This window comes from Dendrobates tinctorius, unplaced genomic scaffold (assembly GCF_039654945.1).
Source record: "Dendrobates tinctorius isolate UK_male_01 unplaced genomic scaffold, ASM3965494v1 ptg000124l, whole genome shotgun sequence".
NCBI classification, from domain to species: Eukaryota; Metazoa; Chordata; class Amphibia; order Anura; family Dendrobatidae; genus Dendrobates; species Dendrobates tinctorius.
Window position 1 is genome coordinate 694,166 of NW_027361792.1, and position 17,152 is coordinate 711,317.

At 44.5% G+C, this 17,152-nt stretch overlaps 1 protein-coding gene across 6 annotated transcripts in view; it reads left to right on the plus strand.

The window, feature by feature from the left end:
- SPI1 (Spi-1 proto-oncogene) overlaps positions 1-1,086 on the plus strand; it is a 107,865-nt gene extending 106,779 nt beyond the window's left edge. For all 6 annotated transcript variants that reach the window (XM_073541597.1, XM_073541598.1, XM_073541593.1 and 3 more), the window contains exon 5: positions 434-1,086. In XM_073541597.1, the coding sequence (XP_073397698.1) occupies positions 434-750 (317 nt within the window). In that variant the 3' untranslated portion in view covers positions 751-1,086. The remainder of the gene's footprint in view (positions 1-433) is intronic.
- The last annotated feature ends 16,066 nt before the right edge of the window (positions 1,087-17,152 follow it).

Sequence of the window (17,152 nt, forward strand, 5' to 3'; positions counted from 1 at the left end):
TCCGCGGCCCTATAGTGACCGGCCGTTGCCGGCAGTAGTCGTGTTCTAACGGTGGTGTGTGCCTGTATAGAGCCCCTGCGAGGCAACCACTGTTACCCCTTCTGTTTGCTGATCAGGCCGGGGCTGAGGAAAGCTCCCTCTAGCCCTATAAAGGTTAATACAGAAAACATCTACCGTTTCGCGACTCGTCACTGCATCCTGCACAACTGCGAGTACCACACATGCACACTATGGCCCCTATAGACTCATGAACATGAACAGATCGGCACAAGTGCACTACCACTCCATTCACATCGCACATTGAGACCTCGTTCTTGGGATTGGTGTAGATCCCAGTGGTAAAACCCCAGAAGATCATACATTTATCATTTATCTTCTTTGTGAGACAATCCCATTGCTGTTTTCTTACATCCTTTTTTTCTTCTACTTACAGGCAGTAAGAAGAAGATCCGTCTATACCAGTTCCTTCTCGAGCTACTCCACAATGGAGACATGAAAGATAGCATTTGGTGGGTAGATAAAGACAAAGGAACCTTTCAATTTTCCTCCAAGCACAAAGAAGCTCTTGCCCATCGTTGGGGTATTCAAAAAGGCAACCGCAAGAAGATGACGTACCAGAAAATGGCCAGGGCATTGCGCAACTACGGCAAGACGGGAGAAGTCCGGAAGGTCAAGAAGAAGTTGACGTATCAGTTTAGTGGCGAGGTTCTGCACAAGATGTACAACGGGAGGAAGCACTTCCATCATTAAGATTCATACGTCTCCTCCATCCACAACGCGGAGAGGTTCTTCACCAATCCTTTGGTACGAAAGACTCTATGTGTAAACGTAACATTCCTTTGTAAATATTAATATTATAGTAATTATTTTTTTATTTGGCTGGCGAGTGTTACCCCGCCATAGAAAAAAGGATGCAAGATCGGAGAAGGTGACAACGTTCCGAATATCAGAAGATCCAGATTTCAGCATTATTACAAAAAAAAATATTACCATGTACAATATCTCACCCGAGAAACCAAAAATATCAGAGCAACTTTTTTTTTTTCTCAGTGTTAATAAAATATTTCCAATTGCTCGAAAGAGAAAGTTTCAGTCTGGTGTGCTCCTGCACTAAGATTATTGGTGTTAGTATTTTATGTATCTTTATCACAAAAATCGTGATATTTTGGGGGACATAATAGAAATATTTCAGGTCTATCTGGATCTTCATTTGCAATTCTTTCACATATGTCAGCAAGACCATTGACAGAACTATTATTAGTTTCTAGGGTCTGTCAGACAATATTGGTGAGTGACATTAGATCCATCTTGTTCTGTTATTTGTGGTGCACTAAAATCTGCCATAGTTTATGATCATCTTTCCATTGAAACCTTAAACTCCAGCTTGGATGATGGCTGGAGGCCACTTAGTGGGTTGCGTTAGATCCATCTTGTTCTGTTCGTTGAGGTCACCTCAAATCTGCCACAGTTTATGGTCATCTGTCCTAGTGATATCTTTCCATTGAAACCTTAGGCTCCAGCTTGGATGATGGCTGTAGGCCACTTAGTGGGTTGTGTTGGATCCATCTTGTTCTGTTCCTTGAGGTGATCTTAAATCTGCCACAGTTTATGGTCATCTGTCCTAGTGATATCTTTCCATTGAAACCTTAGGCTCCAGCTTGGATGATGGCTGGAGGCCACTTAGTGGGTTGCGTTAGATCCATCTTGTTCTGTTCCTTGAGGTCACCTCAAATCTGCCACAGTTTATGGTAATCTGCCCAAGTGATATCTTTCCATTGAAACCCTAGGCTCCAGCTTGGATGATGGCTGGAGGCCACTTAGTGGGTTGCGTTAGATCCATCTTGTTCTGTTCCTTGAGGTCACCTAAAATCTGCCACAGTTTATGGTCATCTGTCCTAGTGATATCTTTCCTTTGAAACCTTAGGCTCCAGGTTGGATGATGGCTGTAGGCCACTTAGTGAGTTGCGTTAGATCCATCTTGTTTTGCTCCTTAAGGTCTCCTCAAATCTGGCACAGTTTATGGTCATCTGTTCTAGTGATATCTTTCCATTGAAACCCTAGGCTCCAGCTTGGATGATAGCTGGAGGCCACTTAGTGGGTTGCGTTAGATTCATCTTGTTCTGTTCCTTGAGGTGATATCTTTCCCTTGAGGCTATATAACCCTAAGCTCCAGCTTTTTGGGGGTGAACGATGTTATAAAAACATCTTAACAGGTAGTGTTATTTCTAACTAGTCGTGTACTTGAGGTCCTCTGAAATATACCATAGTTCATGGCCACCTGTCATGGTGACATAGTCCTGTTAATGTAATTTTTAGGCTCCTGCTCTAATTTGGATGATGGTAGGAGAGGATTTAATCTATTGAGTTAGCTCCTGCAGTTCTGATCTTTGGGGTCTTCTGAAATATGGATTAATTTATCCCAACCTGACACGTTCCCATGGAGCTTCCTTGGGCTTTGACTCCAGGCACCAGCTGTATAAGGGTACCATTACACTTAGCGATGCACCAGCGATCCCGACAACGATATGGATCGCTGGTGCATCGCTAAGTGGTCGCTAGTGAGCTGCCACACAGGCAAATCTCACCAGCGACATAGCAGCGGTCGGGGGTCGCTACTTACCTGTCAGACGCGGCGATCCTGACGTTCTCCCGCCCGCGTCCACGCGTCGCTCGTCGGCGCCACAGGAAGCCCAGCACGAAGCGCCCGACAAGAAATGATCCAGGACCTTCTCACGCGATCAGCGATAATCAGCGGGGGAGCCGGTCGGGGGTAAGTATCACATGTAGCGATATCGCTAGCAATATCGCTGCTGCGTCACAAAATCGGTGACATTAGAGCGATATTGCTAGCGATATCGCTATGTGTAACGGGCCCTTTACTGTGGCCATTTTTTACTTCCAAGATAAGATAACCGATGTTAAAATGTCATTGCTGTAGACGCTGTTCTTAAACATTGCTTCTATCTCTCTCGTAACATCGCTTGCCATAACAATAATTACTTCACCATTCTGAAAAAGCCAAAGGAAGTTACAACACATGTGTTCACTTTTTGAGCCGCTGACGTGTCGTGGTTTCATGGACAGGTCTTCTGGATGTACAAAGAGGACCAGAAGCTCCAATGTCTCTATGGGGTTAGATGATTGGATTTTATAATTTATATGAGAGTCAAGAAAAATAATTCTCAGGACCCATGTCAGTAGTTTGTGGCCTCCCAATTAATCTTCTCCTACCTTCTGGCATCTCTTGCTTTTCTTTTGATCAGGAGGTATGGTGCCATCACATGTAAACGTTGTGGCATAAAGCATGCTTGAAATATCGCCAGGGTTACTAATCAGAAAAATAGTAGTTAGGAGGAGGTTTGCAGGGTTCTGGTCTGGCACCCTTTGGACTACCAACATGACCACTGAACCAGAGTCATAGAATCCTAGAATCTTAGAGTTGGAAGTGACCTCCAGGGTCATCATGTCCAACCCCCTGCTCAGTGCAGGAGTCACTAAACCATCTCAGACAGATGTCTGTCCAGCCTTTGTTTGAAAACTTCCATTGAAGTAGAACTCACCACCTCTCATGGCTGCCTGTTCCACACTTTGATTACCTTCACTGTCAAAAAGTTGTTTCTAATATCTAATCTGTATCTTCTCCTTCAGTTTCATTCCATTGCTTCTCGTGTTTCCATGTGTAAATGAGAATAATGATGATCCCTCTACGCTGTGACAGCCCTTCAGATATTTGTAGACTGCTACTAAGTCTCCTCTTAGCCTTCTTTTTCACAAGTTAAACACTACCAGACCCTTTAACCGTTCCTCGTAGGACATACTTTGCAGTTCGCTCACCATCCTGGTCGCTCTACTCTGAACTTGCTCCAGTTTCTCAATATTTTTTATATAATGTGGTGCCCAGAACTGGACACAGTACCCAGATGAGGCCTAACCAAGGAGGAGTAGAGGGGGAGAATTACTTAACATGATCTAGACTCTATGCTTTTCTTAGTACAGTCCTGGGAATCACTTTGCTCATTTGTAAATCTAGCCCTATAGTGTAACGTGAGGACTTTACTAGAAGTCTCACCTGCATCACAAGTCGTTGATCAGAGAAGCCAATAAATTAGAATGCTACGAAAAATTGTCATTCTTCTTCCTACACAAATAATTAGTAAAAACACCTTGCTGACATTTTGGCATTTTTCTAAAACCACTGACCACTGGTGAAGGTGCCCTATCACTAGCATCCATAGGCTACCAACCACATGGTCTTCTTGTAGTTTTTCTTCCATATGTACAGCAAGAGTCAAGACCGTTTCAGATTCCCAACTAACCTCGGAGGCTTCTCATCTCTGTATACTCAATCTCCAGCTACAAATGGAAGACTCGATTTTGGCTGGTTTGTAAGGCTGGGATTGTGGGTCCGTCCAGTCCCTGCAGATATTAATGGTCACTTCTAGGATGGGTACCACGTTGACCTCTCCTGCAGTTTTGCCTTTTCACTCTGATCTACTTTGCAAGAAGGTTGGAAATGATTATGGTTTCCAACTCTGGAAGCCATTGGTAGATAGCAATGATGGACAATAAAGGACTTCTAGATTTATAGACTATCCTATTCATATTGCTCCTTTACGTCACATCCTAAAAGCTCCTCCTTTTATCAAATGGGAGCATCCTATCAGCAGATCGCATTGTGAAATTCCCTAGCAGGACTAAATTCAATAATTTTAATTATATTTGATAAAGTTTACTTAAGAAAAAAAAAATGTTCACTGTTAAATTAAAAAAAAAAGTCTTTCTATAAGAAGTGGTTTTACTTTGCAAAAGTGTTAAAAAAAAATAAAATTTAATTTCCTCGTGATCTATTTAAAACCATAAAGTGAAGGACATTAAAAAAAGAAAAGAACTAAATTGCAGAATTACTAATTTTTTTTTCTACCCTGCTAAAAGTTGAAAAATAAGTGATAGGAGACGTCCCACAAAAAAAGAAACAAAAGAAAAGAAAAACAAAATATAGAAAAGTTCTGGCTCTCCCAAAAATTAAAATTTTTCTATAACTTGCTATTATTTAGAAAAGTAGCAAATAAAATGAAAACTGCACATATCTGGTATCACCGAAATTGGACTGACCCGAAGAGTAACTGTAGCAAGTTATTTATCACACACGGCGCATGGCGTGAAATTAGAAAACAAAAAAAGGAGCAAGCACTGCACAAAAAGTTAATGAAAAGTTTATCAATAAGTTACACGGTATGTACCCCAATATGGTGCAAAGAAAAAATGACCAGTTCTCCAAATAGGATGGTGCAAAATTAGAAATATTCCTTTTTTTTTTTTTTTTGTACATTCAAACTGGGGTCAATCCTTAAGGGGTTAATGCTTATACAATTCCGGCTCACGATGTATAGAATATGGGGGGTGCTGTAGCTGCATACGAGGCAGTATGTTCCGCAGACGTGACGGCTTGAGGTTGCGATGTTTGCACAGGATCTGGATCTTTCACAATCCTTCTTGAGACATCTGGAAATTTTGAGCACATTAAGCAATTTCCCCACCACCCACATGTCATTATTATTCTCCGACATGGCAACGGTGAGCGGGGGTCAGTCTGTGATTCACCGAGAAGTTTTTAAGTATCACCCATAGATCTATATAAACCACTGTGACAATTTTCCGACATTTTTCCCGGGGTCGAGTGCAGGGTCCAACTGGCAAGATCTGTCGTCTGAAATGGAAATGGATGGCAAAAATGTCCTAAATATTAAAAAATAATAGTTTCCAGTTTTGAGCTTTTCTCTTTTTGCAAAGAGCTGTTTCTGGTACTGTAGCATATCATCATACAAGTGAATAGGACTGATTTACAATACCAGACACAGCCTGTATGCCTGTGTGGCGCTGTTTCTGGTAAAATCTTGTTTAGTCCATGTTCATAAGGATAAGTGGACATAAGAGCAGCTTTAACCCCAACTTTGGCTTTGCTAAGTCTGAGATTGCACTATTCCAAGATGTATAGCTACCATGGAAGCAAATATAGCATCTGCTCGGGGCTTAGCAACTGACAGGGGGGCCCATTTTCATCGTTAGAGCCCCTCACCCCTTCATGTTCTTTAAGTAAACAATATGAGATTGATTCATAAAACATTTTAAGTCAGAAAATAAAATTAAAAAGCCCTGGCATAGTTGTACAGTTTTTATTTATTTATTTTTTTTACTTTTTTCAGTTTTACAAAAAGTTGTCGTAAAGTGGTCAGAGCTTACCGGAAGGGGCATTGTCTAGCACAGTCAAGCACATTTACTATAACTTTTACCGCAGCAAAAGTGGTATAAATTATAGCAGAAATGTTGTCCAGTTTGACAGGGTGTACATTTCTATTTCCCCTCAGAGATGATTTGAAGGCCTATCTCCAGCAGCATTTTTTGCAGATTGTTCTATTATAGTGCCGTTTCGGACATATTATTAATTGAAGACTTACAGAACGCTTTTGACTTTTGCCCTCAAAGAGGGTTGTCCATAGCTGGAAAACATATGCTCAGTGGGTCCTGCGATGGGCTCAGCTGCGGTGCCCATTGCGGGACCCTGATGTACTCCGATGGGTCATTGTGACTCATGGTGTAAAGGCAGAGGGCAGCTGAAAGCAACAGCTCATGAGTTATATTGTCTGCACTACACATCGGGAATGAAGGTGATCATCTGCTAATCTACAATATAATGGTGGGATTGAATATTCAGTCCTAGGTCAGATTCCGTATCATGACCCCAGATCTGGGTTCACCATTCTGTACGGCCTTGTTTTAGTGTCCATCTGTAGCATCATCAAAACCCCCTGCAATTCTACTGAGCTGAAGTTAAAGGGGTTTTCCAATATTTTGAGGCTTTTGGAAAATACTCTGATTGCTTTGCCCTTCACTCTTAAAAGCCTTTTTTCAATTTTCCAGTCTGTTCTTGAATATTTTAGGGTCTCCTGGTGGCCACCTGTTTTTTATTCTTTTGCCACACTTCCAGCTCTCAGATTTTTGCTGTCGTCAGTTCCTATATTTGCATTTGTAATTTAGGAGGCTCCTGTTTTTCCCTCTACAACTATCTACCAGATGGTACGTCCGCCTCACCCTCCTCTATGCACATGTGGCCTTTGTACATGATATAAAGCATGGAGATCCTAGAAGGAAGCCGTGCAGAAGAATCAATGGACATCACAATGTGGCTGAAGAGATGCATTGCCGAGGACAACCGATGTCTGGATAAGAGGAAAGTGCCGTTCAGCCTTGTTTTTTACATCATCATGGCATCTCTTGTAGTACAAAAAGTCTCTTCTTGGGCACATGGTTAATGCAGCTAAGGCCTTATTTCCCCTTGTGGAGCATTCTGTGAGCCACCATGTGCGTTGAGGACCTCATGCTATCCTCCTCTGGCCGCTCCGAGCTGTCCCAATATACTAATCTAGCTTCTGCTAGGGGGTACCGATGAGAAACTGGCAAAAGGATGCAGTAGTGGAGGGACAGAGTAATGGTTACATTTGGGTAATCCAATATTAAAGGAGAACAAGGAGTAAGACAGTCAGCATGGAAGTCTGCAGGAGAGCCAAAGACGTGTCGGCAAAGAGATTAGGTCAGCAACCGGAGCACCGACAGTACGAGTCACAAAGACTGAGCTGTCCCAACTTTCCTAAGACCAGATCTGACCTGTGACTGTGTCAATGAGGTAGCAAGCTCAGATCCTTTCTGCGGAGGTCCACCAGGTGTGGCACCTGTGACCACGCTCAAGTCATCCTCAAAACCATGTAAGGTATAAAATAGAGATCATATGGGCTGTATGCATTGGGACTAATTACCATCATAGCAGGACCTTATAGTACTTCTCTAGCATGGTCTTGACAGGCCTTCTGCCCTTACTTTCCCAAAATTTACTCCACTGCGTGGCAGTATAAGTAGAACCCAAGTGTCCGAGCGGGTGGTAAAAGCTGTAGGGGTCAGATGTTAACAGGAGTAAAGAGCAAAAACAGACCAGGTACTAGGGGTCAATTTTGTTCCTCTTCTCAAAACTGGTAAGGGTCAAGGGTTGGGTTGTCTTTTACGATTATGATAGTCATAAAGAACTCTGTAGAGATGGTCATAATAGAAGAAAAACTCTTTAATTGCACTAATGGAGATGTAGACATCGGATCGCTTTCTGTGATCTGCATGCCCATATAGATGACTTAGAAGGATGAATCCTAGTGACAGAAGAGGTATGAAGACCAGAAGATTGGAGGCCAAAAGGGCAGTGAAAGTGGAACGTGAGATGAAATGAAATTTTACAACATGCGGATACAATTTCGTTCACCATTCCAAACATTTTGCTGAATCGGGGACATCTCCATGGTCTGGAGTAACACATGAGGACATTTTTCCTTTACGTGCACTAAATGTCCTCCAATATACAAATGTGAAACTAGGGGTCATTTTTCAAAGTGGAGATTTCTTACTTTGCACTTAACGTGTCCATGCAATGGAGCCTCCTTTTTTGCCTGCCCCTTGATGAACCCTCCGTGCCTAGAAGACTTCATGTTGTGACCGCCTGCCTAAGAACAATAAAAATAGACCCCCCCAACCATCACTTGCACACAGTTTCTAACTCATTCTATGGTAGTCATTTATTTACAAGACAGGAATACATAAAAGGCCGGCATTTTCTTCACGACCCCATTCATCATAGGGCAGGGACCACTCTACCATTCTCATTGTTACAGATAGTAATTCTATATGATCGCTATCGTTTCAGGAAACTTTGCATAAATGAAAAGAGCATGAAAACATAAGAAACTTTATAATATATCTTATCAGACAAATCTGCTTATTTCTCCATATACGAGTTAATTCTCCTCCCCCACCCTCCTGCCGCCTGAACTCATCATTCACTCCGAAATACTGCTAAAATCTCATCCACTTAAGACAAGAGGGACTGCACGTTCACTTAGGGGTCATATTATCTCTGCCTATGGAGAGGAACGCAGGGAGAAAGTGGGAGGAACAGAATGGAATTGGCAGAGAAACAAATTGTGTTGTAGATTTTAGTAACTGTTTTAGTGCACTCAGAGCTGGATTCACATCTACACTGCTTAGTATTGCTGTATAATGCCAATCATTCTCCTGCTTTCTAGTAAGCGTTTTGGTTTTTTTTCTCACCTTAGTGCAGGATTCACAACTAAACTGCCCAGCACTGCTGTATAACGACCTCCATGCTGTTGGAGAGATCAGTCTGTGCTGTTAGACATCCGTTCAATGTTATTAACCACAGGCCAATGGCATCAGCTTAATGGACACTTTATCGTGCCATCCTTGTGGGAACGAAGCCATATGTGCACAAATCCACTGCAGCACCTCCACAGGACAAATGGAGGATTGCATTTTATCAATGCGCTATTTTTTTGATGCAGGAATACACTTCAATACTTCATCTTTCGAAAGACTCTGATAGTAGTCACTCTCCACTTAGGCCAATTCATGGAGACGATGAACAAGGCATACTGATTATATTTCACTACTAAATCCCATACAAAACCTTAATTTCAAGCAGAATTACCCTTTACAATTCACTTATCAAATAATACTATTAACAATATGGTCTCGGCTATTTTCCCAGGACACCGGTAGTCAACCCTCCTGTTCTGGAGTTCTCATGTAAGCTTTTTATTGTGAAGTTTCTATGGTATAAAGTTAAAGCTATATATTAAAAAAAAATCATAGAAAAAAATTACATAGATTACGCAGTGCTCAAAAAAATAAGAGGGGTCATAGGAGGGCAACAACCCAGCAACAGGACTGCTACCAAGGAGGAACAGGAGGAGCAGTGCCAGAGGTAAAATGACAAAAGCAGGCCACTAAAATCCAAGTCTCTGCTCAGACTGTCAGAAACAGACTCCATGAGGGTGGTATGAGGGCCAGATGTCCACAAGTAGGTGTTTTGCTTACAGCCCAACACCATGCAGGGCGATTGGCATTTGCCAGAGAACACCAAGATTGGCGGATTCAACATTGGTGCCCTGTTCAATTCACGGATGAGAGCAGGTTCATACTGAGTACATGTGACAGACGTGACAGAGTCTGGAGATGCAGTGGAGAACGTTCTGCTGCCTGCAACATCTCCTGGTTTGGCAGTGAGTCAGTATTGGTGTGGGGAGGCATTTCTTTGGTGGGCCGCACAGCCCTCCATGTGCTCGCCAGAGGTAGCCTGACTGCCATTAGGTCCCGGGATGAGATCCTCAGACCCATTGTGAGACCATATTCAGGTGCACTGGGCCCTGGGTTCCTTCTGATGCATGACAATGCCAGACCTCATGTGGCTGGAGTGTGTCAGCAGTTCCCACATAATGAAGGCATTGATGCTATGGACTGGCCTGTCCGTTCCTCAGACCTGAATCCAATCATGCACATCTGGGACATCATGTCTCGCTCCATCCACCAACGCCACGTTGCACCACAGACTATCCTGATCCTGGTGACTGATGCTTTAGTCTAGGTGTGGGAGGAGATCCCTCAGGAGAACATCCACAACCTCATCAGGACCATGCCCAGGCATTGTAGGCATGTGGAGGCCACACACACTACTGAGCATCATTTCCTTATCTTGAGGCATTTCCACTGAAGTTAGATCAGACCAGCCTGTAATTTGATTTTCCTTTTTTTTATTTTGAGTCTCATTCCAAATCCAGACCTCTATGGGATATTAATTTTAATTTACATTTATAATTTTTATATTTTATTGTTCTCAACACATTCCACATTTAATGAATAAAGATTGGCGCATATATATATATTGCTCAAAAAATAAAGGGAACACTATAACATAGGATGTGGTATTTTAGTGTTCCCTTTATTTTTTTGAACAGTATATACTGTATATATATATGCCCCCTATGCAAACACAGCCAACTTTCTATATGAGGAAGCGGGATAGTGTGTCGTGGGAGCTATGGTCAGTTTATTTTACAGAATCCAGGATTGCAGCTTAGATCCCACCACCATTCTCGTGTCATCACATGTCTCAGGGAGGGGACGTACTTGGCAAGCTGAAAATATTCCAGGCCGCAGTTGGCGCTGTAAGCGGAGGCCTAAATATAGAGGCCATAACTCAGTCCTTAGGGAGCTGCCCGCTGCCACTGAAAGATGGCCGTTCGTGCCGAGGATGCCAGTGTCAGGTGCTTCTTGATTCTCATCTGATGCCACATTAATCCTGATGCATAACTCATTAACCGCAGGATAACTCCAGCTGCTCGAAACACTTGTGCATGGAGTCTGTCCAAGGCTGACTTCCGCTTCACAAAGAATGAAGCCGCAGATTATATACTGCAGGGAATAGGAATACATGTGTTTATACAAGTAAACCAGGAATTAGGGGCCCGGAGCTTCAGATTGCACATATACAGCCGGGGAATGGAGGCTGGGAAATTCATTATACTCCTATAGAGAAGATGTGCATTCACCTACCAACCATATCTATACAACCATTGAAGGGAAGGAGATGGGAAGAACAGGGATTATCTGGTGACCCTACCACCCATCAGGGAAAAATGGGACGGAGGAGGGAGAAAATCAGCAGCCAGTTCTTAAGTAGATGAATTGGAAGCCGGAAAGTGGGAAACAGTAATGATGTCAGCGACTTTGAGAATGGCCAACTTGTGATGTCTAGAAGTCTGGTCCAGGGCATCTCCAAAATGTCTGGTCTTGAGATCATGCTGTTGGTATATTGAGCATCTTAGGTGGTGTTCCAGGTATTCGGATGATCTTCGTGGGTGTTCTCAGTATATGACAGGCCTTGTGGAGTGTTCCTATTATACAGCTGGTCTTGTGGGGTATTCCCAGTATTTGGCAGATCTTGTAGGGTGTTTTCTGTATATGGCAGGTCTTGTGGGGTGTTCCCAGTATACAGCAGGTCTTGTGGGGTGTTCCCAGTATACAGCAGGTCTTGTGGGGTGTTCCCAGTATACCGCAGGTCTTGTGGGTTGTTCCCAGTATATGGCAGGTCTGTGGGGTGGTCCCGGTATATGACAGGACCTTGTGGAGTGTTCCTATTAAACAGCAGGTCTTGTGGGGTGTTCCCAGTATATGGCTGGTCTTGGGGGTGGTCCCGGTATATGGCAAGTCTCGTGGCGTGTTCCCAGTATATGACTGGTCTGGGGGTGTTCTCAGTATATGGCAGTTCACGTGGTGTGTTCCCAGTATATGGCTGGTCTTGGGGGTGGTCTCGGTATATGGCAGTTCTCGTGGCGTGTTCCCAGTATATGACGGGTCTTGGGGATGGTCTCGGTATATGGCAAGTCTCGTGGCGTGTTCCCAGTATATGGCTGGTCTGGGGGTGGTCTCCGTATATGGCAGTTCTCGTGGTGTGTTCCCGCTATATGGCAGTTCTCGTGGTGTGTTCCCAGTATATGGCTAGTCTTGGGGGTGGTCTCGGTATATGGCAGTTATCGTGGCATGTTCCCAGTATATAGCTGGTCTTGGGGATGGTCTCGGTATATGGCAGGTCTCGTGGAGTGTTCCCAGTATATGACAGGTCTTGTGGAGTGTTCCTTGTATACGGCAGGTCTTGTGGGGTGTTCTCAGTAAATGGCAGTTCTTGTGGTGTGTTCCCAGTATACCTTCAGGTCTTGTGCGGTGTTCCTGGTGTACGGCAAGTCTTATGTGGTGTTCCCAGTATACGGCAGGTTTTGTGGAGTGTTCCCAGTATACGGCAGGTCTTGTGGTGTGTTTCCTGTATACGGCAGGTCTTGTGGGATGTTCCAAGTATACGGCAGGTCTTGTGGAGTGTTCCCAGTATACGTCCCGGTATACGGCAGGTCTTGTGGGATGTTCCCAGTATACGGCAGGTATTGTGGTGTGTTCCTATTATACAGCTGGTCTTCTGGGTGGTCCCGTTATAAGGCAGGCCTTGGGGGGGGTCCCAGTATACAGCAGGTCTTCTGGCTTGTCCCGGCATACTGCAGGTCTTGTAGAGTGTTCCCACTATACGGCAGGTCTTGGGGGTGGTCCCAGTATACGGCAGGTCTTGTAGAGTGTTCCCACTATACGGCAGGTCTTGGGGGTGGTCCCAGTATACGGCAGGTCTTGTGGAGTGTTCCCAGTATACGTCCCGGTATACGGCAGGTCTTGTGGAGTGTTCCCAGTATACGGCGGGTCTTTTGGGGTACTCCAAATATACAATGGTTAGCCCCTACCAAATTATTCTAAAAGAAAGGAACATGGTAGTTTGCTGTGTAGTCACACACCAGTCACCTTGCTCATGCTCCAACTATCCACAATGGGCATATGAGCATCAGAACTGGACTATGGAGCAATGGAATAAGGGGGCCTGTTCTGATGAATTACGTTTTCCACCATGTGTATGGCCAGCTCCATGTGGCTTGTCTGAAAATTTCCCCGACCTCTGTCAGATAGATCGATAATGAGAGATGTGCTGGAAAAACAAGTCCGATCCATGAAGGCTATCAAGTATCTTCCAGAATGTGCTGCTAATGTCTTGGTTCCGGTGGTTTTGTTGAGTCCACCTCCACACGCACATGTAACATCTTCCTCAGCAGGCACAATGACGCGCGACAGGAGCCAGTAATAGCGCTTAGATCTCAGATACCATTCATGGCCTGCGTGAGCCACAATGAGAAGACACTGACATGTTAATGAACTTCAGGTCCAACACATATTACAATATGAAGACAGAGCACCACATGGAAAACCTGCGTGCTGATATAGGTTATCTGACCTTGGCCGACTGCTGCGCTGCAATGAGAAGGCGATGCCTTTAGATCTCTCACAAGTAGATGCCATCTGCACCACTTTAATCCACACTTGCTAACTTTCAGGAATGCCGATCTGGGAAGAAACCTTTCTCCACCACTAGAGACCATATTTTCAGGCCAGGTGTGTTCCACTCCTCTTCCATGCCACCTGAATGTGCATTTGTACCCTCCGACCTCCACTGTCACAGGGCGCACCCCTTCTGCATGTCCCGGACACCAACTAGAAGCAGAAGGAGTCGGGACATTTCGGGAAGATTCTATAGCGCACCAGAGATTTTCCAACTCTTCCAGGAGTTTGTGAGGTTTCAACTTTTTTTTTTCTAGAAGTTTGCCAGACGTTCTGGAAGAGTTGCAGTTTTATTCATGAGGCATATAGGGGCACTATCTCTTTCACAGGGACAAGGAAGAACAACTTTCCACCTTTTTTCAAACCAAAAGTACTGGTGGGCTGGTGCCATCTTCCCACTTTCTCCTCTATATTTTCGAAGTCCCAAAAAGGGATTTATGAGACTAGAACAACACAGCTGCTTTCTCCCAGACACAGTTGCATTCTTGTCCGTGGGTTGTGTGGTCCGGTATTGTTTTTACTCCAATGGGGCTGAATTGCAATATCTGGCAGTCCATGTAGAGGTGGTGGTCTTTCTGTTCTGTTTTTAAGAAAAACAATCCGCCGTACGCTTCCAGAAATATGTGCCGCTTCATTCAGTGATAATTATTATGGTCTTTACGAGGAGGCGTGGCTCACAGGATCCTCTGGGGCGTGTCTTCTACTCTGTGAGCACCACCCCCTTGCCTACATCTCTGGGGGGAAAAACACTGAGGGGAGCAACGGGAGTAAAATAAGAGCAAAAACTGGCCATTTTTGACCTAGTGAAATATTCTCTTTAAAGGGGTGGCCTTCCACCTTTTTTACTGGGCCTAATATTCTTTAAAAATAAATATATCTCTGCAGCAGTGACCAAAATGACCACTGATCGCCTGGAGCGGGCAAGTGGTGTCCCCCCCAGAGGAAGAAGCAGAAGTAGACCGGTGGCATTACTAGATGAGTATAACTTGTATTCCTTAGTTTTATAGCTAGCTGGGACTATTTAGAAGGGGATTTGGATGTTTTGCCCCCAGAATGATGGGGGTGAACTGCTGGGGATGAAACCTCCTATAACCATTTAGAAGAAAGCGGAGGACAACCCCTTTAATATGGAGTCTCAATCTAGGACATCTCAACATCTGGAGAAGATTTTCTAAAAGTAACTCAGAGCCACAATTACTGCTCAGTCCATTTTTTTTTGCTCCAACTCTCTCTTTACTTTATGGGCTTGGCCTCTAGAATTTCCTGTCTGTTGTCAAAACTTTTCTATTTTTAGGTTGAAGACCTTTTAAAGTTTCTCCTATTCCACTTTTACTTACCATGTCCCAGAGTTACGATTCTCTGCGCGACTTCAGACGCCACCTGTTTTACGTACGACACCAGAAGAAGAAAACGAGCAGATAATTATCGCTACAGACGAAGTGCGATATTAGGTGCGACATCCGCCTGATATAATAAACTTAAAGGGGTTGTCCTGTATACTCTATCCACAGGATAGGCGATAAATGTATGATCGCTGGGGATCTGGCTGCTGAGAACCCCCCACCGATACTGAGAATGGAGCTTCAGTGTCCCTTGTGTGAGTGCCGTGGTAGTGAGCACGTGCATCCACTCTCCTAACAGACAGTGAATGGAACAGTGGCTGCACATGCGCACTACTTTCTCATTCAGTGTTGGTCGCACATGCGCACTACTTTCTCATTCAGTGATGGTCGCACATGCTCACTACTTTCTCATTAAGCGTCGGTCGCACATGCTCGCTACTTTCTCATTCAGCGTCGGTCGCACATGCTCACTACTTTCTCATTCAGTGCTGGTTGCACATGCTCACTACTTTCTCATTCAGTGTTGGTCGCACATGCTCACTACATTCTCATTCAGTGTCGGTCGCACATGCTCACTACTTTCTCATTCAGTGTCGGTCGCACATGCTCACTATTTTCCCCATTCAGCGTCGGTCGCACATGCTCACTACTTTCTCATTCAGTGTCGGTCGCACATGCTCACTACTTTCTCATTCAGCGTCGGTCGCACATGCTCACTATTTTCCCCATTCAGCGTCGGTCGCACATGCTCACTACTTTCTCATTCAGTGTCGGTCGCACATGCTCACTACTTTCTCATTCAGTGTCGGTCGCACATGCTCACTACTTTCTCATTCAGTGTCGGTCGCACATGCTCACTATTTTCCCCATTCAGTGTCGGTCGCACATGCTCACTACTTTCTCATTCAGTGTCGGTCGCACATGCTCACTACTTTCTCATTCAGCGTCGGTCGCACATGCTCACTATTTTCCCCATTCAGCGTCGGTCGCACATGCTCACTTCACTACTTTCTCATTCAATGCTGGTCGCACATGCTCACTACTTTCTCATTCAGTGTTGGGCGCACACGCTCACTACTTTCTCATTCAATGCTGGTCGCACATGCTCACTACTTTCTCATTCAGTGTTGGTCGCACATGCTCACTACTTTCTCATTCAGTGTTGGTCGCACATGCTCACTACTTTCTCATTCAGTGTCGGTCGCAAATGCTCACTACTTTCTCATTCAGCGTCGGTCGCACATGCGCACTACTTTCTCATTCAGTGATGGTCGCACATGCTCACTACTTTCTCATTAAGCGTCGGTCGCACATGCTCACTACTTTCTCATTAAGCGTCGGTCGCACATGCTCACTACTTTCTCATTAAGCGTCGGTCGCACATGCTCACTACTTTCTCATTCAGTGTTGGTCGCACATGCTCACTACATTCTCATTCAGTGTCGGTCGCACATGCTCACTACTTTCTCATTCAGTGTCGGTCGCACATGCTCACTACTTTCTCATTCAGCGTCGGTCGCACATGCTCACTATTTTCCCCATTCAGCGTCGGTCGCACATGCTCACTTCACTACTTTCTCATTCAATGCTGGTCGCACATGCTCACTACTTTCTCATTCAGTGTTGGGCGCACACGCTCACTACTTTCTCATTCAATGCTGGTCGCACATGCTCACTACTTTCTCATTCAGTGTTGGTCGCACATGCTCACTACTTTCTCATTCAGTGTCGGTCGCAAATGCTCACTACTTTCTCATTCAGCGTCGGTCGCACATGCGCACTACTTTCTCATTCAGTGATGGTCGCACATGCTCACTACTTTCTCATTAAGCGTCGGTCGCACATGCTCACTACTTTCTCATTAAGCGTCGGTCGCACATGCTCACTACTTTCTCATTCAGTGCTGGTCGCACATGCTCACTACTTTCTCATTCAGTGTTGGTCGCACATGCTCACTACATTCTCATTCAGTGTCGGTCGCACATGCTCAC